This window comes from Paralichthys olivaceus, chromosome 21 (genome assembly GCF_024713975.1).
Source record: "Paralichthys olivaceus isolate ysfri-2021 chromosome 21, ASM2471397v2, whole genome shotgun sequence".
NCBI lineage: Eukaryota > Metazoa > Chordata > Actinopteri > Pleuronectiformes > Paralichthyidae > Paralichthys > Paralichthys olivaceus.
In genome coordinates, this window is record NC_091113.1 from 10,941,701 (window position 1) to 10,969,161 (window position 27,461).

The window sequence follows — 27,461 nt, forward strand, 5'->3', positions numbered from 1 at the left end:
TAATAAGTAAGGTGTGTTTCCGCCCCAGGCACCTGTTCCCTGACAGAATGTTAGCTAAACTCGACAAGTTCCGGGTTTGATTACTTGATTAATTGATAATTGTTCCTCCCGTCACTTTAATATTTCTACATTATTACCTTTTTATACACAGTCTGTGGTTCTTACCTTGCTCCTTTACTTTTTATCTGGATTCCATTTGTCTCTAAAGTTTGTAAAGTGCGCCATCTTGTGATGCTAGCGCGAGCTCCGCGGTTTGTTTCCCTCTCTGGCCAATCAGCGACAGGAATACTCCCGCGTCACCAGATGAACCAATGAGCGCGTATGTCTTTCAAAACAACAATGACGTACCTTGCATTGTGAAGCGTATGAGGGTGAAACGGTGAAGAAGCTGCAAAAATACAGCAAACAGGTAAAATGTCGTTGTGACGCAGTGCAACTGGAGGTTATCTGCTTTTCTGCGGCATGTTGGAGGTTTTCCCGCAGCCAGCAGGACAAACTTTACTTCAGTCGATTGGTGAATGACAACGGAAGCTAACGGCTAGTGGCCAAATAGCTAACGAGTAATGTAAAACAACGACAAGCTAAACCGAGTGGTACATAAAAGTTAGCAGGATGTAGCTGCAATGGCTGCGTGTTAGAGATTTGCCAAACCCCGAACATTACATTTGTGGCAAACGTGTTGCTGTTTGTAGCAGGATGAAGGTGGTCAACCTGAAGCAAGCCATCCTGCAGGCATGGAAGGAGCGGTGGAGTGACTACCAGTGGGCGATCAACATCAAGAAGAACTTTCCTAAGGGAGCAACATGGGACTATCTCAACCTCGCAGGTTAGTGGAGAGAAAAGCTCTGTTCAATCATATCAATTGGAGTTTATTTAAATATCCCATGTACACAAATCCAAATTAATGTCACACGTAACAATCAAATCACAATATGTATAACATTCACGAGGAAAGACAGTGTGTAGCAATGTATTCATGTAAAAGAGAATCTCTGACGAGATGAGCAGCAATGACGTTGTAATGGTAATATATCTGAGTAGGCATATTGTATATATCAACAATCTAGTGGTAACCATAATCCCATTTCGTGAGCCACGATCCTGGATCTGCTATGAGAAAGCACATGGACTCTGGGGAAGAAGTCACGTCAGTGGTATGTATCGATGAGACATTAATGTTGTGGAGAGCGAGAGGAGGAAAGAGAAGCTCCGTGTGACAGGAGTGTAGAAAATCTAGGCCTATAGCAGAATAATTAAGAGGTGGTCTTTTTTCTTTAATGCAGATTATTTGACATCATGTCACTTGTCTTACTGTCATCTTTTAATGGTACTATTTGTGTGTCAATTCCAGAGGCCCTGATGGAGCAGGCGATGATTGGTCCCTCTCCTAACCCCCTTATTTTGTCTTACCTGAAATATGCTATAAGCTCACAGGTAAGGCAACACATTGAGTTTCAAACACAGTGTGTCAAAACAACAATGTTATTTTGGCACTTGTGAACATTGCCCCCTCTCTCCCCAGATGGTGTCTTATTCCAGCGTCCTCTTAGCCATCAGCAAGGTAATTTATGCTTGATGCGAATGATGGTAGCGTGCACTTAAATGTAACATACCAAAGATTTTCATTATATGTGCCTTTTTGTTTTGTTAGTTTGAAGATTTTTCTCGGGAGCTGTGTGTCAATTCACTGTTGGAGATCATGGACATGTTCTGCCATCGTCTTAGGTATGTGGAATTATCTGTGGTGTTTGTTTATCTCTCACGTTTTCCACTATTTAACATGCCAACTGTGAAATCTAGGTTTTGTATGTTAGATGGCCCATTAATATTGAAATGAAACTGTTCAAATTAAATCATGCAAAATTCTGATTCAAATTCAGAGATGAAATTGCACGAATGAAAGTTCTATCACACTTTGAATTAAATTTTTTTTTACAAACACAGTAAATACATAGTGAACACTTGATCTTCACAGTACAACACCAAGTCAGTAAAACATCAGGGACATCAAGGTAGTCCAGCTCCCCCAGGAAGACACATCCATATGTGCGGTCGCAAGAAGGTTTGCTGTGTCTCCCAGCACAGTCTCAATAGCATGGAGGAGATACCAGGAGACTGACCGTTACACAAGCAGAGCTGACCAGGGCTGTAGAAACGCATCAGCCTAGCAGCAGGAGCAGGTCCGGTATCTACTCCTTTGTGCGAGGAGGAGCAGGAGGAGCACTGCCAGAGCCCTACAAAATGACCTCCAGCAGGCTACTGGTGTGCATGTTTCTGACCAAACTGTCCTCTAGTGGGACCTGTGCTCAAAGCCCAGCACTGTGCAGCTCGATTTGCATTCGCCATAGAAAACCTGAATTGGCAATGATGCCCTGATCCAAGTCTTGGAGGAGATCCTTCAGGACACTATCAGCTGACTCATCAGGAGCATGCCCAGACATTGTCAGGAGTACTTACAGGCACAGAGGGGCGGGCTATATACACAGTACTGAGTCACATTATGAGTTGCCATTATGAAATTCAAGCAAGTTGGATCTGCCTGTGGATTGTTGGTGTGGTTTTGAATCCAGATTTGAATTGGTTTCCATTGACCGTTTTTTCTGCACAAATTACACAATGTGCATCAGTAAAGATTTTCAACTTGAATAATTTGTTCATCAAGATGTGATGTGTAATTTAAGTGTATCTTAATTCTTTTGAGCAGTGTCTATACTAAAATGAAAAGGTTGGTTTTGGTTTTATTGTTTACCAAACTGTTATTCCCTCTTTCTTGAAGAGCTCATCCAGAATACTTCTGTGCTCAGAGATCAGCCTTTTATATTTTTAGTGCACTTGTTAATCTTACTCTAGACTAACCGGTCTTGAATTTTAATATAAATTATTAATGCTGTTTATGAAGAGCTGGACATTCTGACTCTCAATTCTGACTTTGCAGCTGTCACGGGAAAGCAGAGGAATGCATCGGACTGTGTCGGGCTGTGCTGGGAGTGGTGATGTGGCTGCTGCAGGGCTGCGCCTGGTATTGTGAGAGGCTGAGAGAACTGGGCCCCTCGGTCAGCACAGAGGCCAGTCTGAGAGCCTGCCAGGAGAGGCTTCAAAGTCTGATGAACAGCACCAAGAACAGAGCCCTGGTCCACATTGCACGACTGGAGGAACAAGGTGATATTCTTGTATTTGAACACAATGACGATGATTCTCTCTTTGCCACTACTTAAACGAAATCAATCAGTAAACCAACAACTTTTCCTCCACAGGATCCTGGAGCAGTGTAGAGCAAGCAATGCAGAGAGTGACAGAAGGCCTCAGCAGTGTACCCAACCAGACACTGAGGACTAAACTAGAGGAGAGCTTATCACTAGTGAAAGGGTGAAGATTCCCATCTCGTTTCTTATTTATTCATGATGTTCCTTTAAAGACAGTCAATCTCCCTCCTTCTAACTCTTCACTCTCTCCTCAGTGTTCCCCTGATGCTGTCAGAGCAGAGTGACCCTCCGGCCCATGCATCCTTTCCTTCAGTCCACGCTTTCATCATGCTAGAAGGGACCATGAATTTGACAGGGGAGACACAGCCGCTAGTGGAGCAGTTGATGATGATCAAGAGAATGCAGGTGAAAATTTTAGTTTCAGATAAATGTGTTGGTAAATCTGTTGCACATCTTTTCAAGCTAGCAGCTCAAAATGATGAAGATATGAAGACTTTGAATAATGAGTTTTGGTCACTGGCCAGATGAAAGCCAGTTTTTCCATGTGTTTTACTTTATTAACTGCAGATGTCTCAAACTGTTTGTCCTCCTTAGCAAATTCCTACTGCTCATTTTGTCCTGGAGGTCTGGAAGGCTTGCTTCACTGGCCTCATTGAGTCACCAGAGGGCACAGAGGAGCTCAAATGGACTGCGTTCACATTCCTCAAGGTAAGATCTGTTCTGCTTGGTCTGTGACATTAACTTAATGGTAAAAGTCAGTTCTAAACTGGTGAGGGGAAACATATCCTTTTGATTTAATAGTCTTAACTTGATTCTGTTATATATTATTATTTCCCTAAACTATTTCTATTTCTGTGCTAGATCCCACAAGTTTTACTGCGACTGAAGAAGTATCCACAAGGTGACAAAGGACAGGTAAAACATGCATCTCTGATATTTTTCCAACAAATGAACAAACTGACTATCAAATCTATGAACTATTGCCAAGCAGATATTCTAATAAAGCCATAACTCTTAATATGCTTTTTAACTGTTGTATGCAATCCTTCTCCCCCTCTTTTCAATTTATTTTTCCAGGACTTCATGGAGGATGTAAATATTGCTTTTCAGTACTTACTCAAGCTCACTCCACTGCTGGACAAAGCTGACCAGAGATGCAAGTGAGCAATGTTGCTGTGTTTGTAGTGTTATTGTAAGACATTAGCAGATCAGCAAGCCATCTTTAATAAGCCTTCACCTCTCACGTTTTCATACTTTCTCTTGTGCATCTTTTCATAGTTGCGACTGTCTCGGCATGCTCCTACAGGAGTGTAACAAGCTTGGTCTGCTGTCAGAGTCTAATACAGCCACTCTCACCGCAAAACGGTACGGTTTGTCATCTCTAAAGGAATGCATATGATGCAGAGCGTCAACAGGATTTTAATCAAGGATTAAATGCACCAGAAATCCTGTTTTCTGCCTGTTGTTATTTTATTTTTTATTTTTTTTGAACATGGATGGATTTATTCACCATATTCACACAATATCACACCCTCCATATCCCCCAAACCCTCCTCTCTCTATCTCCCTCTCTCTCTGTCTCTCTCTGTCTCTCTCTCCCTCTCTCTCCCTCTCTCTCCCTCTCCCCTTGCAAATTTGATTCAGGACCGAGGACAGGGAGTTCGCCCCAAGGCTAAAGACAGCAGAAAATGCTAACATCCAGCCTAACCCTGGACTTATCCTGAGAGCTGAGCCCACTGTTACCAATATTCTCAAGGTAGGGCACCGCAACCTGTTATAAACCCTACAGGGAATCCATGATTGTTACAGTGTTGATGTGGAGCTTATAGTCTCTTCACTAGACTCATATCAGCCGATATTATTTGCGAGCCGATATTGGTCGTGCTCTAATATATGTATAAAAAATTTACCAAAGTCACATGCTGATCACGTGTAACTGAAAGTGGTTCTCAAAGATCACAGCATATACTATGGTCAATACACCTTTGTAAAACCTGTCTCTTCTTGTTCATTAGACTGTAGATGCAGACCACTCCAAGTCCCCTGAGGGCCTTTTAGGGGTCCTGGGACACATGTTGTCTGGGAAGAGCCTTGATCTCCTCCTGGCAGCAGCAGCAGCCACTGGGAAACTTAAATCCTTTGCCCGAAAGTTTATTAAGTGAGTAAATGCTTAACATTTGACGTCATCTTCAGTCTTTAGACTCATGAATCGCATAATAAGATGCCAAGTAACAGCCATATTTGAATGGTCTTCAGATTATTAATGTTTTATGTCATATAAACGTGATTTATTTTTTTTTGTCTTTTGTTCTAGGCTCAATGAGTTTCCCAAGCACATCAGTGGTGAAGGATGTAAGTTCTGTCACTCGAGTGACATCTTCCAATGTGGGAATTCATTTCTTCATTGACCATTTTATGAATGAAATATATTAACCCTGTGGCTTTTCCCCTCCTCTCTCTCTCAGCCAAATCTGCATCAGTACGGGCCCTGCTCTTTGACATCTCCTTCCTCATGCTCTGCCATGTGGTGCAGACATACGGTTCAGAGGTTAGTTAATGGCAAGTCAAGCTTGCTCTACATTAAATCTGCCTGCTTTTTCAATGTAAGACCACAAGATGTCCACAGAGGCTTGTGCATTACAGCCCTAACGTTATCTTCATTATCTTCAGTAAGAAAAAATTCTAGATTGTATTAGGGCTGAGTCATCTGTCTGTTTCGGTTGATTCGGCATTGTTTGATTCAAACTGTGCATGGCTTCCCCATATTTCCCGTCTCCAGGTGATCCTGTCAGACCCCAGCCCTTCAGGGGAGACCCCTTTCTTTGAAACGTGGCTGCAGACATGTATGCCTGAAGAGGGCAAGACTCTGAACCCAGACCACCCTTGCTTCAGACCTGAGCCTGGAAAAGTGGAGAGCCTGGTGACCCTGCTGAACAACTCCTCAGAGATGAAACTAGTGTGAGTTGCAGACAAATGTAAAATTAATTTTTACCACTGATAAAAGGGTCATGTGTCCCCCTGTCTGGGAAGAACCCATTCTATTTTGACCCTGGCAGTGTTCCAATTCAGGGGCTGCGTACTTTGATGCTGCAGTCTATGCAGGCTGGGTAAACCACAAAAGCAAAACGGAAATGAGAAGGTTTGATCTACAGAGGATATCCGTGGTTTTAGTCACCAGATTGTCCCACCCTTGTCACTGTCGCTTACCAGCAGAGTTATATTTTCTGAGAAATAAATCAACAAGGTTCACACTTCTTCCTTTTTTATTTAAGTAAGAATTAGACAATCATGTAGGATTATTCTGCCCTGGCGAACGGGCACACTCTACAAAGTGCCATTCTAGTTTTATGTATGATTTTTGTGAGAACCACTCAGCACACTTCACTTCACTGCTGACAATGTTCTCTATCGTTTGTATATGTATATGTATATTTTATAAGTGGAGTTTCATCCCCTCTAAACAACTGGTTTCTTTTCATTTTAGTGAGAGATGGAAAATAATTTCACAATTTTTCACATCTTTAAAACAGCATCACTTGAGGTTGCATTTTATATATGTATAATTCATAAACATGTAATACATTATTTATATATCTGTAATTATATACTTGTAAGCACGTATACATTTTTATGTATTTGTTAAAAACTACGACAAACCTGTTTTTAACTTCAGGTTCAAGACAGTGATAACTTGCACTACTTCAGTGTTTCATTGTAATATTTGTGTTTTCATTTCAGTTTTGTTTCCGTAATGGAAATTTCTTTAACATGGCAAGTCATGCTCTAAATATGGAAGTTCCTTTGACGTATATTTGTTGTGACAGTCAGGTGAAATGGCACGAAATTTGCCTCAGCACCCCCGCTGCCATCTTGGAAGTACTGAATGCGTGGGAAAATGGCGTGCTATCTGTGGAGGCAGTACAGGTTGGTGTAACTTTTTTATATTTGCCTTCCTGTAATTGAGAAATAGTCTTTCCACATGGTTGTTGCTTATCTTGTATTAGTAACCCTTCCCACTCATTACACGTCTGATTTTTTTTTTTTTTTTTTGACTCATTTCTCAAGTGTGCATGAGGAAACTCTGTGGAAACTGTTGATAACTGCAACCAAAGTGACATCACATTTCTGATGTCTTAGCTTTCTCATTTTTTCCCTATTCCATTCAAGTTTTTGTACCACGTGTTTTAGTCAGAATCCTGTCTCCTTCCTTCCTCTTTTCTTTCTGCTGTCATCTCTCTCTGAGTGTAGAAGATCACTGACAACATTAAGGGAAAGGTGTGCAGTATGGCAATCTGTGCAGTGGCCTGGCTGGTCGCCCATGTAAGGATGCTGGGGCGAGACGAGAGGGAGAAACCCCAGACGATGATTAGACAACTTGTGACTCCGCTGTATGGGGAGAACACGCTGCAGTTTTACAATGAACGGTATAAATCTGTCTGAAACACACACGAACTGGGCACTCACATGTATTGTACATATCGCTTTAACGCTTGAAGGAAATCATGCCTGCGATTCCCATCATCAACCCAACCAACGATCAAAGTTTCCCGCTCGGGATACACTATATAGAGACATTTGTGCTTACATGCCATGTCGAGGGAAGTACCTGGGTCAGTGATAAACTCCACAACACGCAAATTTCAGTCTTGGATGGAAACGACGAAATGATCAACCAGTGTCCTTCCCTGTCCATTATTACATGGAATAACAATATCCCCCTTTGCTCTCACCAGCGTCATCATCATGAGTTCCATCATGGAGCACATGTGCGCTGACGTCTTCCAACAAACGGCGGCAACTCTGCGCCCCCCGATGGAGGGTCAGGAGCCGATACCTTACCGCAACCTGCTGCCCGCCAAAGAGCCCATCCACAAGGCCCTCAGCGTGCAGTTCCAGACGGTGCTGCGCAAAGGCTGGGTGGACAGCCGCGCCCTACATCTGTTTGAGAGTCTTCTCAACATGGGAGGGGTTTTCTGGTTCACCAACAATCTGGTCAAGGTAAGAGGGTGAAGTAAAGTTAAGGTCATGATTAATCACTTAATCTAATTACCATTAAAAACATTTACAAAACAACATTACCAGTTTAATTGACTTACCCCTGGCTGGGCCGGATTCTGACAGAAAAATTTGAAATTGATCTGCTGATCCTTTCATCAAATCAATTGTTCAGCTCTGCTTTATTTACACACAATTACATTTCTGACCAGTTATAGTACAACATTATGACTGTGTCAGAATAACTAATAATTAAGAACGTATTATGACTCTGTATAGAAGTCACTGTGGGTTTTACATCAGTAGGAAAGTGTATTGTGTCCCCCCCTCGCAGGACTGTGCATCAAATATGGGTGCTCATAAAAAAAAAAGAAATGGCTCCATCCACGAGTGGTCCTTGTGGAATTTAAGATGATAGAAATCCAAGCATCCAAAGAAACCTTACGCAGAGAGTATCCAACAGCCGCATTGAGGTGTGTAAAAGGAGCGTTGCATCTTCTTACAGGAACTGCTGAAGGAGACTCGTCAGGAGTGGGCCAATCGGGTGGTGGAGCTGCTCTACAGCATCTTCTGTCTGGACACTCAGCAGATTACCCTCACCCTGCTGGGTACCATACTGCCCAACCTGCTCACAGACTCCGCCCACTGGCACAGCCTAGCAGACCCACCTGGGAAAGCACTCTCCAAGTAAGAGAAGCAGATGTCAATGGTGGCAGTGGTTTTTTGTTTCCAGGCATCTGGTGTTGACTTTACTCTCCTGATGACTCCTCAGGTTGTCTGTGTGGTGCGCACTCAGCTCCTACTCTTCTCACCACAAAGGCTCGTTCTCAGCGCGTCAACGCAAAAGGCAGCGAGAAGATATTGAGGTAAACTGGTAAACTATTTTGAGCAGGTGAAAACAAGGCCCATTGTCTTATCGATCTCTGCCACGCTGAAGTCTAAACAAATGCTTTGTTTGCCGCAGGACTACAACAGCCTCTTTCCCCTGGATGACACGCAACCATCTAAACTCATGCGCCTGCTTAGCTCCAACGAGGACGAGCCTGTAGCCCTTTCCAGTCCAGGTCAGTCTATTAACGTCTGTTTTTTAATACACAGTCGTACTATGAAACCTGGGACCATTCAGTCATCAGTGTGTCAGTCTGAGATGGGGATTATGCAAATACCAGATGGTTTTCAAAAGTAAAAAGACTTTGTGAGATCCTGTTACGAGCATGTTGCCTCTTGTGAGCACTTGGACCTACAGATTTGTCTCAAGATTCATTATCTGTGGATCGTCTAGTACATCACCAAGTTCTAACTTGAGCCCTTGATGTGAGGTTTACTCAATCCTTTATAAGGAGCAAGTGACAAGTTTGATATTGAGAGCAACAAAGGGATTGTATTGTGTCTACTACTACTACCCTTCTCATCCTGACCGACCTAAAGAACATTCAGAAAATCACCTCCGGGAATTTAAACCATTTCACTTTTAGATAAAGATACAGTAAGAAATTTCAACAGAGGTTATTAGAAGTCAGGGTGTTGCAAGACAAGAAGTCAGCCACTTTTCCTCAATGAGCTCATAAACTTGCGAAAAAAATCTGTGAGCTCCACCTTTTCCGATCAAAAGACCAGTCACTTAAAAACTTGATTAGTATTAAGAAAATCACTGTGTTTTAGGATTAGGCTTTTATTTTCATTTATATAAAATTGGAAAGAAAGAAAGAATCTGCCCCACTTCTGTAAAAGAAATGTTGAACTATCTAACATGGTTATTTTAGGAACAATGGAAGATTGTGTAAGAAAGGAAGCTTTTCACAACCTGTAGTCAAGATTACGTTATGTCCACCACCAACACAATAGGAATAACTACAACTTCCCTGTTGACATACTCTAGTATTGTGTATGTTTTTTTATGTTAAATATCCATATGATCTGAAAACATTTGTCATGTCACCTATTGCATCATAGGAGACCGATCTATGAGCAGTTCCCTGTCTGCGTCCCAGCTCCACACCGTCAACATGAGGGACCCTCTGAACCGAGTCCTGGGTGAGAACTTTGGCCTTTATGTCCACTCAATGTCGTGTTGTGAGCAACTTACAAGGAGAAAGGAACCCTGGTGTTTCTACTCACGCTTTAAATAAAGGTGACAAATTATGTCTTGACTTAAAGTGTGAGGAATGAATACAGATGCAAGAAGTTAGTGAATGAATGAATTTAGCTAGTTTGGAAATTATCCCCTTCAAAGTCACCAGATCCTTCAAATCCAGAGTAAAGTAGGAAAGGTTGCAGTTCTTCACGTTCGATTAAAAAATCAGCAGAAATATCCTTAAAAGTGGTTTCACTTTTCTCCAGTAGAGACAGACAGGCTTGTCAATTCTATGCCAAAGAGCACTGCATGTGTGCAGGTGCCTTGTGATGACTCAACACCTTTTATGAGACACTTCAGCTGTGTTCAGACATGAACGTCTGGAAAATTTGTTTTCCTGTCACATATGAAGGATCAGCAACATTCAGGTCAGGGTGTGCATCAGGGTAGAACATGCAGGACATGACATAAATTTGGCTGTGGAGAACATTTTTCTTTTCCTTTTTTTCAAAAATATAAATAATGTTTTATGTCATTCAAATGGAAGAAATCAAGAAGATTATTAGTCTAAACTCAGTAAATACATGTTTTTAATGTGCTGTAGTCCTGCAGAAATGACAATTTCACAGCTGCATAATATCATCTAACATCTAATCTCGAGGAGTTTGCATGTTGAGGCCAAATGGTAACTGTGATTGCAAAATAAAAAGTGTTGGGTAACGTTTATCAAAATAAAAATACAGTCTGTTTGGAGGGGGAGTTCATCAAGAGTCTAGTAACAAATCTCTGCTGAACTCAAAAGAATTTGCAATTACTTAAACAGTGTACACCACCTGTCCTCTCTTCCCCAGCAAACCTATTCCTCCTCATTTCCTCCATCCTGGGTTCCAAGATGGCCGGACCTCACACCCAGTTCGTGCAAAGTTTCATGGAGGAGTGTGTTGAGTCGCTGGAGCAGGGAAGTCGCGGAAGCATCCTACAGTTCATGCCCTTTACTATGGTGAGTTATGAATTGGGAACAGAGGTCGGATGGGTGGAGATAGGGAGGAGGATGAGTGGCTGTTACATCAGACATTATTGGAAAGGTTTTGGATCACCATCCACAGCTGAGTGTTTCTTCTGCTTTTTGCAATCACATGTTTCAGGGTTGAGTGCTTTGGTTTTGAGTGATAAATCTTATAGTGAGATAGAAAGAGCATTCATACGATGAACTTTAAAAAACCTGGTTTAAGGATTCACTTTTTTGATGAATTTGTGGCCCACAGTGCATTCTGGGAAAATAATATGAAAGGATTGAGTAGCAATCAAGCTTTAACAATAGAGGGTTAGAAACAGAGATGGTTTAAATTTACTATCTGTTTCTCATGGTGAAAATTTAGTTTTTTCTGTTTCTTATGAGCCACTTCATCTGGCAAATAATCATTATCGGTCTTATTGTGCTCCCAGGTTTCTGAGCTGGTGAAGCTGCCTGCTCTGGCCAAACCTAAAGTCGTCCTGGCCATCACTGACCTGACTCTGCCGCTTGGAAGGAGAGTAGCTGCCAAAGCTATATCTGCCTTGTGAACAGTGTGTAAATTTACATCAGTATTAAGTTAACATCCTGTTGGCCCAAGACTGTGTCAGAGGGTAAAAAGCTAATATACTTTGTTTTGTATCTGGCAGATTAATAAGAATTGTAAGGGATTCTGTTTGTTGGAGAATGTGTCTGTAGCCATTTATCTATAAACACTGTTTTTCTACTGTTTTTTTAATGTTCCTTTTCACACTTGTCTAAATAAAATTTAGACTTAAACCTACACTTGAGATCCTGTTTCTGTTTGAGAGTAATTACATAACCAAGTTTTATTTATGGTGCGTTTATAAAAACATATAAGGATGTCACAAACCCCAGTCAGTTGATTGGTCACATGGTAGCAAGGCTACCACATGACATTATACGTACAAGGGCTGACAGACTATCACCTGACTGACAAAAGCTTGATCTCACCCAGTCATCAGTTGCATAATTTCCTCGAGGAAATCTGTCTGGGTTTGTGGTTGAAATAACGACACTTAAGTATCTATTTCACTTTTAGTTCCACTTCTTGATTCCACTGTCAGCTTCAATGGAATTTTATATATAATTTCATTGATGAGGCAGCAACGTCAGCATGACTCAGTGCCTTAAATGATGTGAAACAAATAACTTTTAAGCAAACTGTTATTATTTTATTGAAAAGATCACAACATACAGTTTTTACAATATTTTTCATTTCAAAATGTTGCCAACAACATAACGGTTCCATAATGTGCCCACATTCCCTCATATGAGTGTTAATAGTTGATAATTCATACATGTGTCTGCACTTGCTGTTTTCTTACATATTACTGATATTAAACTGTTATGAAGAGAAATTCGAAGTATAGTATTTAGACTAATTATATATATTGTTTAATTTTGTCTGAGATTTTTCATGATTTAGTTTTCAATGCTTTTGTGCGAACATGCGTTAAATAGTTGAAATCGGCAGGATAAAAACATAATGGATCAATACAAAGCTTTGTTATCAAAATCAATCCCCCAAATAAATATTTAATATTCCACATTTATAAATAAATACATATATATAATTTAGAATATATTACAAGATGACGATGATGTGCATGATGATGTGATCCCCAGAACTTTGAGCAACCTGATGGTGGATGTTACTTAACTATTGCTTTCCAGCCACGTTGCTCTGCCTCAAATGCCATGTCTTCATTCTGCAGCCTTCTCTTCTCGTTCGCTTCATCCACAGCATCCTCCCAGAGGACTGGATCCAGTGTATCCATCTCAAGGTTTTCCACCAATCTCTCCCAGTCTCGGGCATGCTTCAGCAGACCACTCCTGGTCAGTGGAGGAGTCCCCTGTTCAGCCTTCTGGACAAATCTCCTTTAAACTGAGCTTGATGTTTTGGGTGCCAATGCATTGGTAGCAGTCTCTTTGTTTCAATTGTTGCTGCAAGGCATTTGAGTAGCTGGTTTTGTCTCCACGTACACCAACCTCAGGAGACACTTATTTTACAACACTTGAGGATGTGCCTGAGGGTAGCTGGAGCTGACCATAGTGGGCAGGATGGATCTTCGCAAGGGGAAGGACGTCATAGGTCGCTCTAGGCATAAAGCTAATCCTGCTAGCTTATCTTCCTTCTCCCTATGCTCTAATTTCATCCACTGCCCCTCTCTTGCTTGAGTGACAGCCTTTGCACATCTTGCTTGATAGAAATAGAATTTAAAAAATAAATAATATTTTAGCAAATAAATAAATAGAATGCAATAACAAAAAAATGTCAGGATAAGGTACTTTTGGAACAAAAGCCAAAAGCATTTAGAGGGCGACACCCATTGCTTCATCTGCTTCAGCTCTCCATCTCCTCTTTGTTGCTCTGGTCCAGTTTCCTGAGGCAGCGGATGGCATCCTGCCCAAACGACTGGAGCTGCACCAGAGTCAGATGCGCCGCCACCTGAACCTCGTATTCCCCGTGTAGACGTAAAGCCATCGGGGTCGGCAAGGGCTGCAGCACAGCTTCTTTCTGGACCATTTTCTGCATCTGTAAGGTGAAAGGAAACAGCTTCACGTAGGTGCTACAAATGTAAATCATTTATCAGGGCAGATGGTGACTGATGGAAGCATGCTCCTACCTTGTTGATCTGAATGGTGAGGTCTCTGATGTCGGCCATTAGCTCTGTCACTTTGTTTTTGTTCTGCAGCCTTTCAGAAACAGCATTCAGTAAAGCCCGGTGCAGCTGAAAACCCTCAGACATGTGGGTCAAACAGGTATTCTAATAGAAAAGAATCAGAGTATATCAGTCATGTTTTTTTCCAACTTATTACACCCAATGAAATTTTCCTCACTCGTTTGTAGATTCTTACCAAAGTGAAGTTTTCTGACACGGCTCTGAGCACTGGAGCCGGGGGGATGCCAATGTTGGCTGCCATTATCTCAAGCTTTGCGTTTTCCGCGGAGTCTAGTTGCAGAGTCTGCAGTGGAGAGATAACACAAAGATGTTATGGATGGATTGCAGCTGGGCATGCAACTGCAAACATGTACGTGTTTCCTTCACATGCTCTTAGGCCTACTTATTTGAAAAAAACATTGTGAGTAAAATGAGTCCATTTAGGTATTGTACAGTAAGGGTCATCATGTCAGTGTTAATTATTATATACTTCATAATTTATCATTATAGGGTCTGCATGTGTAATATGTAAACTAAGCATAAATCTACCTCTACAGTAGCACAGGTATAAATTGGCAAAAAATGGACACACTAGTTTAATACAAATGTATCAAACGTGCAGCACAAGGGTAAATGAGTGAAGCATTACATATTGTATGATTTAAAAAATTATATATTGATATTGTAACTATGGGCAATGCACAAAGACTGAGTTGGCTGTTCATTTATGGAACTTAGAAATTAAACAATTGTCTGGACAAAACCTGGGAGAGTCCATTCATAGATTTGTAATAGTTCTGTGAGGGTAAGTTCATTTAGAATGTCTGTTTTGGTGTGTGTGTGTCTTCTCTTTGTCCTTTTCCACAGATATTTTGTTTTATAATGTAATATCGGAAGGAGATAATGATGTGTAAATGAGAGGTGTCTTGTAATCTGGAAGAGGGGATGGGCAAAATGCGTTGGCATGACACAGATATAAAAAATAGATAGATACTACCATGAAGTAACTCAACATTATCACAAATACACCTAACAAACCAAAGAACTCAATATTATACCCTGATGATAAAAATAATATATGTATTTATCTATAGGCAACACCCCTCGACAGAATAGAGCATAAACCATATGGAGATTGGCTGATTAACCCTGACAATAAATCACAGACCTCAGGGATCAAAGCTCTTCAGTAACTGCTCCAAGACACATCGTGAATAAAGGACCTAAAAACAGCTTCCAATGATACAAGGACTCTTCCAGCTGATGTATGTAACTTTCCAACATCTCACAGAGAAATAATAATACTAACACATGGTCAGATTTCAGACCTTCGGTCATATGTAAAATCACGCAGCAGTCAGCCTGGATCACACAATGCATCAGTGTGTCTGCGGTGTCTCACCTCCGTGTGGATGCAGGATGAGTGCGCGTCGGGCACGGAGAGCAGGATCTTGTGCGCCAGGCTGCGGCTCCGGTGCACCAGCTCCTGGAACTGCGGCTCCTCAACAAGTGGGCTCCACGTCGGCAGAGGTGCGCTGCGGGCGAGCGTGGCCATGACAAGGCAGGGGACGGCGATTACTGCGAGAGGAGGAGAGCAGAGCGATTAGGACAGAACAAGGAGCTGTGTGGCACCAGAACGAGCCCATCCGCGTGAACCCAGCACAATGTGTGTGTGTGTGTGTGTGAGGCAAAGGAGGAACAAAGCCAGGCTCTCTGCTCGGCTGCAGCACTGGACATGCCCTCCTCCAGGCTACATAGCTGCATGAGTTGAGAGTGAAGTCAGTGAAATGTGAAACCTGACACAAAACTAAATGCAGCAGTTAAACATAGCAAACAGGACCCTTTGGGCCAGTGTGGAATATAACCACCACCTGATATCTGCTCCTGCACCTCAGTGTGTTTCCTCTCTGAGTGTGAGGAGGTGAATGAGGAGCAGTGTTCCTTCATCAGCATGACCTCACTACTCACCAATCAGGATGTTCATGGCCTCTGTTGGGGAACAGTCTTTTAAGTATTGACCTCAAGTGAACACTGGTTAATACATAACCTTAAACATATATATATAGTAGGTCCATGTGGGGGCTTCCCTCTATGTGTTCATGTGAACAAGTCTCGTAATGAGTAGTTGGACATTTCCATGAAATTCATCAAATTCAAGTGTGTTGTGTCATATTTTATTTTAAGAAACCCAAATTATTGGGAACGTTGAAGAGATTGAGATGAATTAGCAGGTTTAGTCCAGACATGGTGTTGGATTTGCTGTTCTTTAATTTAACAATTTCCATAACACTGTAAAGAAAAGAGGATTTATTTAAAGAGTGACAGAGAGAAAACTAATAGCACTCCAAGCAATGATGATAATAAAGAATATAGAGTGTAAAGGATAACATTTATTTTTGAATTATAAGCAAGGAGAACATAATACCAAAAATAATCAATCAAACACATTTCAAGAACACAAATAATACAATTATTATTATTATTATTATTATTATTATTGTTATTATGATTATTATTATTATGATTATGATGATGATTATCATCATCATCATCATCATCATAATCACAATCATAATAATCGTAATTTATTATTAATGTTATTCTTATGTATTCTTATGTATTATTATTATTCAGTCTCCATCTGAGCGTAACAGAATTTAAGAGAACTGGAATTATACTGCCGTCAGAGGAAACAGGCATATCCTCTGACAGCAGTAAGGGGAAACTGAAAGTGCTACTATGCTTTTTGAAATTGTGGGGTTTCTGTTTTTTTGTGCATTTCTTTTTTTTCCCTTTCATTATGATCTGTGTGATCATCCTGTGTGGTGTTGGGCCATTGTGATTCCTCCATGGAGAGCGGCCTGCAGAGTTGACCTTTTAATGAATAGATCCAGAGAATGTGACGTCTCACACAAACAAATATAGGGAAGAAATATTTGTGATTAATGTTGAAATAGGAGTAGAGATGTGTGAGATTGTTGCAGCAATTAGACGGATCCAAACTACCTATACTTGGGGTCCTGGGAGAATCTATATAGGTGCCCACTGATTCAGGCTTAGTTGATACAAGCATGACATCTAGTGGAAGTATATGTTTTAGAGATTTGACCTCAGTTGTTTTAATCTGTGGAAAGTCTGACTCTGTCGTATAAGACTTAATAATTTGATTAATTCGATTCCCATTCACAAGGACTTGATTTGATTGAATTCAGTAATGATTCAGTTGAGGATATTTCTTTGTACAATAACAATTTTACCTGGATATGAAAGAAATTCCCTATCTAGCTTTCATCTAACACATTTTGTTGGGAGATATGTTTTACCAGTAATTATTGTTTTATATTATTGTCATCATTTTGAAACCATTTCATACCACTGATATAATGATAACATAATTACATAATAGGTCACGCAGGTAAAAGGTATTTATCAAATGATCGAACCTTTTGATGAATCAATATCAGATCATTCAAATTTAGATCAATTTCACTCAGAGAGTCCAACCTATGTCCAACCAGCAATTCAGAAATCAGGATAATCTGACTGGGTGAATGAAATAAATGTGATAGGCAGGTTCAAATTGCAGAGAATAAAGTTGACCAATTGCGTGGGCACAGTTCTAGATCCAGGCCCGTCTTCATCGTGGCAGGAAAGTGAAAAGTGTATTTCTCCACACAGTCAAACAAACTGAGATTTTATCCTCCCAAATCATCCAGTAAATCCAAACGAATACTGTTTGCTTGAGTTATGTAATCACCTCAAAGGTCACTCATGCTCTGACACAAGGCCCCTTGATCAGTCACTGTAGATACGTTACATCTGGCCATGCTCGATAGGTTGTGAAGTGAAGCTGTCAAATCTGATCCCTGAAATCCACACTGGTTTGATCTCCAGTCAATCCTGCACATGAAAGGAGGCCATTATTCACTGCTGGGGCATCGCTCTACAGCTTGATTTTCAATGACCCATTTGGAAAGCAATCACATGGATTATTTGATGTACCGTGTAACACAGTGTCACCTTTAGATCTGCCTGGTACAATGCAAGAGAAAAGTATGTGGTGAGTATGAGTACATTTAGTGCGATGTATCTTTTAGTCTGTGGAACTCTTTTGGTGTTTAAAATAAGGTTCAGCGTAATGAACAATGCTCATCCCTTCAACACACATTTAAAAAATGGACCCCAAGGTCAATCTGGAAGGATTTAAAGGTCCAGTGTGTATAATTTAGTGACATCTAGTGGTGAAGTTGCATGTTGCAGCTGAAAACCCCTCACTTCACCCTCCTGATGTACATATAAAGTGTTCATTCGAGGGTAAAAAAAACAACAATTCGTACAATATAGGTGATAATACACAAGGATTTTTTTATATTAAATTTCTACCAATAGATCCCTTTCACTTAAATCTTAAACAGTGGACCTTAAAGAAGTAAAGATGGGTTTTAAGATGACAGGCAAGGAGAGTATGCACAATACAGAGTTTTTACGTTGTCATAATTTTCTCATTTTTGTAAAGTAGAGGTTATTTTAATGTTAGATTACCCTGGATTCACAAAACTGGAAATAAAATGACCCAATTTTTGTGTTCCCACTTAACAATCACTGAATTTCACTGACTGATAATTATATGATAAGATTATATAATCCCAAGATCATTTTGAGGACACTTATTGTAATTGACACTAATTGATGATTGGACTTTTTTTGTGCTGATTTGGTAAGACTGAAACCACAGATTTACAGGGACGTCCAGGATTTGGTGATTGGTGGTGTTCTGGGATTTCACATCGAGTGAAAGTTAAGTGTCATGCTGAGTCCAGTTTCTTGGAAGCTGATTGAATTGAGGGATCAGCTCTTTCTCAAAGGAAGGAAGTTTTGTCAGAAGGGCACTACTTTACTCAAGAAATGATTTCACAACATATGGCAATGGTTTGACGTCAGATGTGACTCATCTTCTGATTCTAGAATAATATGACAATAACCAGTTTGTGTTTGTATGCCTCTGCCAAACAGTCCAGATATTCCTGACACATCACATTCACAATAATATGAGGTCAGTGTGAACGTTTTCACTCGATCACTGAAAGTCCAAGTGACAACTGGACAAAATTTTACATCATATTCAAGAAGCCAAAAACCTCATCTGTCAGGCCCCCATGACTTTGATCTTTGACCTTTGACTACCAAATCTAAACAGTGAATCAGTGAGCCCAGGTAAATATTTGTGAGAAAATTTGAAAGGATTCCCTGGAGGTGTTCCCAAGATATTGCGTTCACAATGTAAAAGATGTATTTTGATATTTGTACAGAAATTTTAAGAAATTCCCTCAAGACATTAATGTAAAATCATGTTCAGAATGGGACGTATGGACCCATAAACATAATGCCTTCGTCCAGTGGGTAAAACAGTAGAATGAAATGAAATCTACACTCATTACACAAACAATACTCTCATTTCAGTTGTTCCACATGAAAACACTATTCACCTCATGTACAACTACACAACTGTAATAATAAGAGAAGTATCCATAAGCAGCCACTTGTACACTGGCGTGTCTTTACATGATATTATGGTATTCCATGGTAAAACCAATGTAGGTGTATATGTAATCTCATCCTGCTCCTCTGTTCTTTCTTCATGCTCACTGAATATTCTGTTATGTAGATTGGCATGCTCAACCAAGATAGACCAAGATTACCAATGCTTTAAAATGGGTAAAGTGGGAAACTGCACTGAGGCCCATCAACATCAGGGGCCCTCAGGCTTCAGGTTATGGGTGTGGTATAGACTAAGTGGCAATTTACTTATTTGCAATCTTGTTTTACAACCAATATTTAAAAATTAAGGGTAAAAGTCTGCATCTTAAAATAATCTTGATGCTACCCTGTCGATGATACTTACCTTCAATATTTAGGTTGATTTTATGCTTTTTATACTTATATATTTATACTTAATATTTAGTACTTAAAAACACTACTGTTTGCTGTGTACACTCTGTGTTGTGACCTTTAACCTGTAATTGAATGACTGTTATTGCTGGTGTAAATTTCTAGGATATACAAAGTGTGTTTGACAATTACATGTTTTTGTTGTAATTGAAAAAATGTAAAGATAAAGGCATTCGTTTTCCTGACACTAACACACTTACCACAACAGGGGGAGCTGTGTAACACAAACTGAGTCTAGGAGCTTGGTAGTGTTTTCTCCTTGGACTGCACTAATCGACAGTCTTTCTTCTCTGGATAACCCCCTGCAGACACACGCACACACACACAAAGGAGACTATCTTAGATATTGACCCTCACACAAAGGATGTCCTTGTCACTCTCCTCAGATGCTGCATCTTAAGTGTCACCTTTTTAAGCTAAAAGAGGAAATTGACAGGCGCCCACACAGGCCCTCGCTGGGAGGTCCCTATGTGATCTCAGAGCTTGGAAACATTTTCACCTGCAACCTAATGCTGAACAGGGCCGTGCTCTGCGGGATTGGATGTGTCACCTTATCCCCCACTTTGTGTCCCATTACCCAGCAGTTGTAATGCTCACACCAGTGTAACGTGTCCGAGGTAGCAGGCGGGGCAAGCCGAGCTGGTCTGAAATTTAAATTAACCCGCAGGGACGTTTATGTGTGTGCTGGCCGGACAGAGGTGTTTCGTTACCAGTGCCCTCAGTCCTGGCATGCACACACACCTGTCGTACACACAGGTGAACAAAAGAATGTGCTCACTCACATACATTCGCTGAAAGAAATACACACTCACACACATACACACATCTGTTACTAGGTTTATGTTTATCTCCTCTTGTGGCAAGACTGCCTTAACAGTGGCTGGTTTCAAAGCCACCGTGAGGCTCTGTTATCTGTGTGTGTGTGTGTGTGTGTGTGTGTGTGTGTGGCAGGAAATGTCAGAGAGAGAGGCTTACCATCTGTTTTTCAGTGCTGTTGAACCTCCTGCTTGTCACGAGAGGCCGTACCCGTGTGTCATCAAGATTAACTCTGTCAAGATCAATATCATTGCTTTCTGTGAAACAAACTCATGGTGCATGGACTCTGTTAAGCAGGTATAGCCTACAAGAAAGAAAAAGCCAACTAGCTGCTTCTCCAGCTACGTATTTACCTTAAAAACCAGACATTGGTGTTAATTTTAAAAGTTAACCCTCAACAAGGAAGATGAGAACCATATTTCCCAAAATGTCAAATCGTTCCGCTGCCTTTGGGTAAAGGGTCGTCAGAAAATCTGGTGAAACTCACTCTGGTTGCCGCCATGACTCCTCTGGACTCTGAGTGAGCAGCCGCAGGGCAGTAAGAACCCAAGCAAGGGTAAGCCAGGCAGCAGAGAGGAGGGCAGCTGATCCCCTGCGGCGTTCTCCCCTTAATCTCTACCCGAGAAGTGGGTCACAATCGTCGATGGGTGCATTCCCAGACTTTCTGCTCAAGTGCTTTTTATGGCAGTCATAAATCATTCAGTGGTCTCGCTCTGCTCTGTGGGGGGGGGGAATCCTTGTTGACAAACCATTTCCCACATCTCAAGCATCTGATTTCCTTATTCAAGAGTGCAAGAGGTTATCCTTACCTTTGCTCCAAGGAAAAGAAGCACATCTTCAGAGCACTAAAGTCTCGTCTGGATTAGATTACGTCCACTCCCGGATACGTCTCCCTTTTTGGTTTATCTCACTTTGTATTGATGATTTCATCTCAAGAGAAGCAAATTCATCTCCCTCTTTGACCACAGGCGAAATGCAAGCTTACCATCACAGGCAGCTCTTTTTAAATGGTCCATAGATGTGGTTTTGAAAACCTATGGGAGTGACTGCATCAGACAAAATGGCTCCCAGAGGAACCCTGTGCTTATTAAAGACACAGGAGAGGATGAAAAACAGCATAGAGAGCTCTCTCTAGATAAGCAGGTATACGATCATGAGGGATTCCACTGCGTCACCTTAATTACTCTGGGTGAAGAGGTGAGAGTGATGAGTGTTTGCTGAAGGGCTTTTCCTACCGGATTATGAAAAACCTGTTTTGATTAGAAGTCTCTCTCCCTCCCTCTTTGACAGTTGATCTGCAGCAGCCTCTCACTCTTTGAGTCTCAAAATTGACCTTTTTGACAATTAGATGTTACATGATTACTGTCAACATTTGCATATTATGCTAAGGAGTAATTCCAGAGCTGTGGCGTGTTTCTGGTATCAGGTTGGCATTAAATGCAAAGCCTATGTAAATAGTATTTTCATCTGGCAGAGAGCAGGACTCTTCAAACCCTCTATTCACCTACAGCATTCAATATAACTGCATTTGTATTGTATAAATCATTAAAGGCTCCTACAGGTTATGAGAGTGCAATAGCAGCGGCTTCCTGTCAGATGCTCTTAACACATGGAGAGAGCTCTGGGAAGCTTGCTCAGCATGGTGCTCTGGTGCAGTACTACTATCATAACATCACAGAATAACCAGTAGTTCCTTCATCATTTGCCAAAAGGTGGATTGATTCAAATTCAAAGTTTTCTTTAGTTTCCTGTGATACATTTGATTGAGTTCAGAATGCAGAAAAAAAGGCCAAAACAACAATTTAAAAGGAAAACATTTTACTCATCGTATACTGGTGACTACTGTAAGAATTGAATGGAATACAGATCACAAAGTTCCTCATTCTGGCTGTTACCCTCCATTCATATGGCTGTTTGCCTTCCTTTATTGTCTGTGTATGGAAGAGGTGCAGCAGGGTGCATGCACCACTGGATAAATCCCATTTGTATCCCATATTTGGAGTTCACCAAAAACCCACTGCAGCTTTTTTTCTCCCTCTGAGTACTGGACCATCAACGGGGCCAACATAAACTCCTAATGGGCAGCTGAAAGATTTATTTTAAATTATTCATCTGGGCTAAGTTGAATCGGCCCGGTTTTCTTGTGAAGGCATATGTCTCCTTGCCCACCTTGACTCTGTGACAGCAGCTAAGCACAACTGCCCGCGACTGATGACGGCTGTGTAATTGCAGGTTGTAGCTCCATCCTGTTTGGTTTGGGTTCATGTTCCATGTGTGAGTCCATCCACCCTATACCACAGTACTAATGGTGGAAGACTCCTCTGACTTGCCCTGCTTGCTGGGCAATGACTTGAGATACTCCAGGTGCCTGCGGGCGTCCTCCTGGTTAGCCCTGACATAGTAGACGAGGTAGGAGATGACCATGGTGAACCAGCCAAACATTACGACCAGCATGGCCACATCTGTAGTCCTCTTCATCACCACACATAGATCTATGTCTGGTGCTAACAGGAAGGCAAGTCCTTGAACTCCTATTTCCTTGGGATCCGAAGTCTGGCACACGATGCCAGTCAGTGATGCAGGCTCCAGGTCGACACGAGGCATGGCCATCTGCAAGTTGCAGTCACAGTGCCATGGATTGTTTGTTAGATTGGCGCGAGCCCTCAGGCCTTCAAAGGCCTCAGGGATAAACTTTACTAACTTGTTGGAGGACAGGTCCAGGAAATGTAGTGAGGAGCCCAGGCCTCGGAACGCCCCTGGTTCTAGCTGGCTCAATTCATTGTGTGAAAGATCCAGTTCAACCAAATGAGGCAAACCCGCAAATGCATTTGCTGGGACTGTAGTGAAAAGGTTGAAGTCCAAATAGATGTGCCGCGTGTCATTGGGGATGTCCTGGGGAATCTCTGTGAGCTGCAGATTGCTGCAGCGCACCGTCTTGCCGCTGCTCTCACTCTCAGAGCAGTAGCAGCTCTTGGAGCAACTGGTGGCGGCGTGGTGGAAGCAGAGGGTCATTAGCACCAGGCTGTGCAGCAGCAAACACATGACCACCGAGTGGCGCAGTAACCAGCCTGCAAGTAAGGACATTGTGGGACGCGGGCATGCTCCAAGAAAGACCACCTGGGTGCTCGGAGTGAAGTCCACATCAACCTCCCCTGTAGCTGTTGAGTCTGTGACATAAAAACAAAAGTCAAATTAGTCATAGTGAGAAGACCAAGAAAAATACTGAAACGCACTTTTTCTTTAAAAACACATGGGTAGTTAACAATATTCTTCAGAGGCCACATTGTTATCTAACGTGGAAATGGGGGGTACAGTAGCTTGTGTAATTGCTGTGAGGAGGCAGTAGGAATGCTGCATGCTCATTTCAGCATGTTGCTGGCACAAAAACAACTTGCACTTGTGTTGTACTTCCAAGAAAAGTCTCAAGATCAAACATTTCCTTCACACCAGCACAATAAACGAGCTAGGAAAATCCTTTGGTGTCACTCTGTCTTTTTTATAATTGACATCCCTGCAGTGCAGGGCTATTTCAGTACGCAGAGACCAACATTAACATAGTGATGTGATACCACAAGGAACAGAATGTACCAAACGAAAAATAAAATCGGCAAACATTATCAATTGAGTTGTATATATTGTGTTTTCACTTGTCTTTAAAACTGTAGCTAAAAGATTTCTCTATAAAACTGAGAACCCTAGCTGGTCAGGCTCTGCGGTCTCTAATCCACAAGGTGATTTACCTTCAACACAAAGGTATAAGCCTGACGGTGAGTCTTGTAAATTACACTTTTTATTTTGTACGTCAGCCTTTGAAAATGGTACTTTTACCAACCGGAACACACTTCATTAATACCTGATCAGGGCTACCTCCTATCCTGTTACTAATCCTCTTAGGAAAAAACCTCCTCAAGTCAGTGTAGCATCAGTGTTGGCCACCCAATCCCTTTGTCGGGTTGAATGCTAATGCTTTTAACATCGCCGGGGCTGACAGAACAGACAATGTGATGGTCTGTCTTCTTCGGAGACAAAAAAGGAATCGTGGAGTTCAAGCAGAACTCTTAATTTCTTCAAAATGGCTGGAGACTGGGCAATGATCCCTTACCAAGATTAAAAAATGAAATCGATCTCTAAGTACCTCTAAGTATCACATGACACTGGGGGCAGGGGGGGGGTGGGGGTGGGGGGGTAGAGGATGGAGGGGACAGAGTGTAGTATCAATAGTGGTGTGTCTACAAGTGTGTAAGGGGGGATTGGTCTGTGACATACAGCTAATAACATTCATTTAGTTTTTTCCTGCCAAGACAACCCTGATAACGAGCCATGGAGGGGGCCGATAAACAAGAGCATGAGATGTTTATCCATGCATCTTCATCAAGGCCAGGCAAAGTGACTTCCAAAGGATTTCCCTCTGCGGGGTGCACGAGAAAGCAACACAGCATGACTGATGCAGCTTAACACACAAGGAAATAAAAGATCCTGTTTCAGCCCGATTGGGTAATGTAATGCCCCCTGTAAAAGGCTACACTTTTCCTGTCAAATCGCACGCCAGCCTGGTATTTTGGAGAGAGAAAATGGGGGAGCAGCAGCAGTAGAGGGCTGGTGACAGGGGGGAGGAGGGGAATGCACGTGGGCAAGAAGGGAAATTGGACACAGGAGCACATGGGTTGCGAGAGAAGGACTGATATAGAGAGGATTCGAGCAGAGGGCTAACATTACAATTACAACACGGAGAACATTGTGTGACACCAGTGAGATAATGAGGAAAGGGGCAAATGTTGGCTGATGAAAGAGTAAAGATAAACACACAGGAGAGGGTGAAAACCTCATGATCAGCAGGGTGGGGCACCAGTGTGATTCCAAATGTTATTATATATATATATATATACTTCTCAAAGACTCATTTTACTTCATCTTTACCCTTTAAACAAATTTAACTCCTTTCTGGGCCTTACAATAAATCAATGGCCTTAAATCAAGTGAGGTCTGTGCAGTGTTCTTAAAGTTGTTGCCTGGTGATAAATAACTCCTTCGTTTAATTTACACAATAAATATAGCACTCGGGCAACCAAAGGTCAGTCTGCCACTCCATAAATTCACTGCACCGACAAGTCCCTGCAACCAATTAAATGAGGAGCAGTAATTTGGACTGAAACCCAAACATCAAGAGGCATTCAAAATGCAACACTACTTTATTATGTTAACATGTTTTTGCGATATGGTGTTTTTACGAATCTGACCCCTTCATGGCATCACGCCTCATGCAGCATGACAGCAAAGGCATGAATGGTAAATCAGCTGCGTGGTTCCTCATTATCAATGGGGAGGTGTGGTTGACAGAAAGGGAAACAGGGAAAATAAAGCATCGCTTCACATGTGTACCTTGAAATGTTGGCTTTTAATGCAACTGTTATCATATTCCAGTGCTTTTTAGCTCCATGCATCTTCTTCTGCTGATCCTTTTATACTCTGTGTCAATCTCAATCACTGGAGATGATCTTTTTTTGTTCCTAAGAGCAAATCCCTGTGCTGGGCAGATTTCTATTGTGCCTCGACACCCCCTCACACACACACCCTGAGAATAATCTCGTTAAGTTTACCTAGAGAGCAATATGCAAGCATGCACTGTAAGAGAAAAGCAGTCAGTAATTTGATCTCATGGTCATTGTCATCAGTGTAAACATCTCTTCATACCCTCAATATAAACTTCAATAGTAAATTAGCATGAATCCAATTGTTTCCAAACTTAACATTTTATGATTTTTCTTGGTGATAGGACAAACTGAGCACATTTAAGATGCAGGATGAAAGCCCAACAGTGGGTTTAGTATCAGTTCCTATGTGGAAATTTCAATTCTACTCTTAAGCAACAAGCATCTGGTGGAAAATGAACTCATAAGACATGAAAGCCTGGTGCATGGGGGCTGGCACTACATTTGTTGAGTTCACATTTCATCCTAAAGTTGTTTTCAGCACCAATCGCCAGAAAAAAACAAAAGACTTTCATTAATAACGAGGAGGTGCGTGCAATATTGCAAAGTAAACGTCTCACTCACGTCTTTGCAGCTTTCCCTCTCCTTCTCATGATGCGTCCATCAAGCGAGTGTCCACGGTAAGACGGTCCAGCAGATCTGCTCGCTCCACAGCCCCGTCAGTGTTTAGCTTCTCTTCCATAGGCTCCTCTCCTGCGAGCTGCTCCAACTTGTCCCTGAGTGTCGCTCCGGCAGCAGCCACCACGACGCGCCGCTGGAAATACGCCTGCAGCTCCGGGCTGGCTCGGTGCAGCCGCTTAGTTTCCACGCAACCACAAACCTAGGTGGTGGAGCCAGCGCGAAATATGAAGGGGCTGTGTCACTGAGGGCGGCATCTCAGTCACTCAGTCCGATCCTGGATCTGCCAAGTAATTATGATAACAACAACATTAATAATAATAACAATAAAAATAATAATTCGTTTAAAATGGAAGACACGTTGCGTTACGCACAGAGGGAATGCGTTAATGGCTCGATATGATCCGTCTTTGTTGCAAAGATCTGAGTGTTAGGTGAAAAGACATTAATGCAAATGTGTCATATGTGACTGGTTCTTTTCGTTCGTGTGCGTCTGCTGATTGACGTGCGTGAAGTGGATTAATGCGCATGCAGCAGGTGCCAGTTAAAGTGAGAAGTACCCCTCCCTTCCTCTCACGCGCACGCGCACACAAACGCACACACACACACACACACACA

General features: G+C 41.8%; 3 protein-coding genes and 1 long non-coding RNA gene across 8 annotated transcripts; 1 reads left to right on the forward strand and 3 right to left on the reverse strand.

Annotated features, from left to right (window-relative positions):
* The first annotated feature begins 282 nt into the window (after positions 1–282).
* med24 (mediator complex subunit 24) lies at positions 283–12,068 on the forward strand. 4 transcript variants are annotated; one of them, XM_020083398.2, is made up of 26 exons: positions 283–409; positions 693–826; positions 1,352–1,434; positions 1,523–1,561; positions 1,652–1,725; positions 2,936–3,159; positions 3,255–3,366; positions 3,458–3,608; positions 3,798–3,911; positions 4,065–4,118; positions 4,281–4,363; positions 4,482–4,568; positions 4,848–4,959; positions 5,219–5,361; positions 5,518–5,555; positions 5,669–5,751; positions 5,983–6,161; positions 7,028–7,127; positions 7,452–7,627; positions 7,937–8,201; positions 8,704–8,885; positions 8,971–9,064; positions 9,163–9,262; positions 10,152–10,232; positions 11,124–11,272; positions 11,719–12,068. In XM_020083398.2, exons 2-26 carry the CDS (start codon positions 697–699, stop codon positions 11,833–11,835), a joined length of 2,970 nt encoding a protein of 989 aa, XP_019938957.2. In that variant the 5' UTR covers positions 283–409; positions 693–696; the 3' UTR covers positions 11,836–12,068. The 4 variants fall into 4 exon arrangements, with proteins under 4 accessions (XP_019938957.2, XP_019938959.2, XP_019938958.2 ...); XM_020083400.2 differs by having other exon boundaries at positions 4,860–4,959; XM_020083399.2 differs by having other exon boundaries at positions 290–409; positions 696–826.
* Positions 12,069–12,458: 390 nt separating this feature from the next.
* Positions 12,459–16,095, reverse strand: csf3a (colony stimulating factor 3 (granulocyte) a). 2 transcript variants are annotated; one of them, XM_020082967.2, is made up of 5 exons: positions 15,940–16,095; positions 15,374–15,549; positions 14,168–14,275; positions 13,936–14,076; positions 12,459–13,844 (listed from the first exon to the last, which is right to left on the reverse strand). In XM_020082967.2, exons 1-5 carry the CDS (start codon positions 15,953–15,955, stop codon positions 13,653–13,655), a joined length of 633 nt encoding a protein of 210 aa, XP_019938526.2. In that variant the 5' UTR covers positions 15,956–16,095; the 3' UTR covers positions 12,459–13,652. The 2 variants fall into 2 exon arrangements, with proteins under 2 accessions (XP_019938526.2, XP_069373191.1); XM_069517090.1 differs by having other exon boundaries at positions 15,843–15,969.
* A 1,645-nt stretch (positions 16,096–17,740) lies between these two features.
* LOC138405990 (uncharacterized) lies at positions 17,741–21,409 on the reverse strand. Its single transcript, XR_011239661.1, has 4 exons — positions 21,224–21,409; positions 20,896–20,968; positions 20,121–20,222; positions 17,741–17,871 (listed from the first exon to the last, which is right to left on the reverse strand). It is a non-coding gene; the product is annotated as an uncharacterized lncRNA (long non-coding RNA).
* Positions 21,410–22,537: 1,128 nt separating this feature from the next.
* On the reverse strand, positions 22,538–27,126 carry lrrc3ca (leucine rich repeat containing 3Ca). Its single transcript, XM_020082973.2, has 2 exons — positions 26,790–27,126; positions 22,538–23,903 (listed from the first exon to the last, which is right to left on the reverse strand). Exon 2 carries the CDS (start codon positions 23,818–23,820, stop codon positions 23,026–23,028), a length of 795 nt encoding a protein of 264 aa, XP_019938532.2. The 5' UTR covers positions 23,821–23,903; positions 26,790–27,126; the 3' UTR covers positions 22,538–23,025.
* Between the last annotated feature and the right edge of the window lie 335 nt (positions 27,127–27,461).

What these genes read in the sequence shown, in the direction of transcription:
- csf3a (XM_069517090.1), bottom strand. Translation starts at nt 15,924, where the DNA reads ATGCTGATGAAGGAACACTGCTCCTCATTCACCTCCTCACACTCAGAG. An exon ending in TGTCAGAAAACTTCACTTTG is followed by an intron (nt 14,077 to 14,167) that starts GTAAGAATCTAC and finishes CTTTTCTATTAG; the next exon opens with AATACCTGTTTGACCCACAT. An exon ending in TCACCATTCAGATCAACAAG is followed by an intron (nt 13,845 to 13,935) that starts GTAGGAGCATGC and finishes TTCACCTTACAG; the next exon opens with ATGCAGAAAATGGTCCAGAA.
- lrrc3ca (XM_020082973.2), bottom strand. Translation starts at nt 23,820, where the DNA reads ATGTCCTTACTTGCAGGCTGGTTACTGCGCCACTCGGTGGTCATGTGT.
- med24 (XM_020083398.2), top strand. Translation starts at nt 697, where the DNA reads ATGAAGGTGGTCAACCTGAAGCAAGCCATCCTGCAGGCATGGAAGGAG. An exon ending in CTGTTACCAATATTCTCAAG is followed by an intron (nt 4,960 to 5,218) that starts GTAGGGCACCGC and finishes CTTGTTCATTAG; the next exon opens with ACTGTAGATGCAGACCACTC. An exon ending in CCTGGGAAAGCACTCTCCAA is followed by an intron (nt 8,886 to 8,970) that starts GTAAGAGAAGCA and finishes ATGACTCCTCAG; the next exon opens with GTTGTCTGTGTGGTGCGCAC.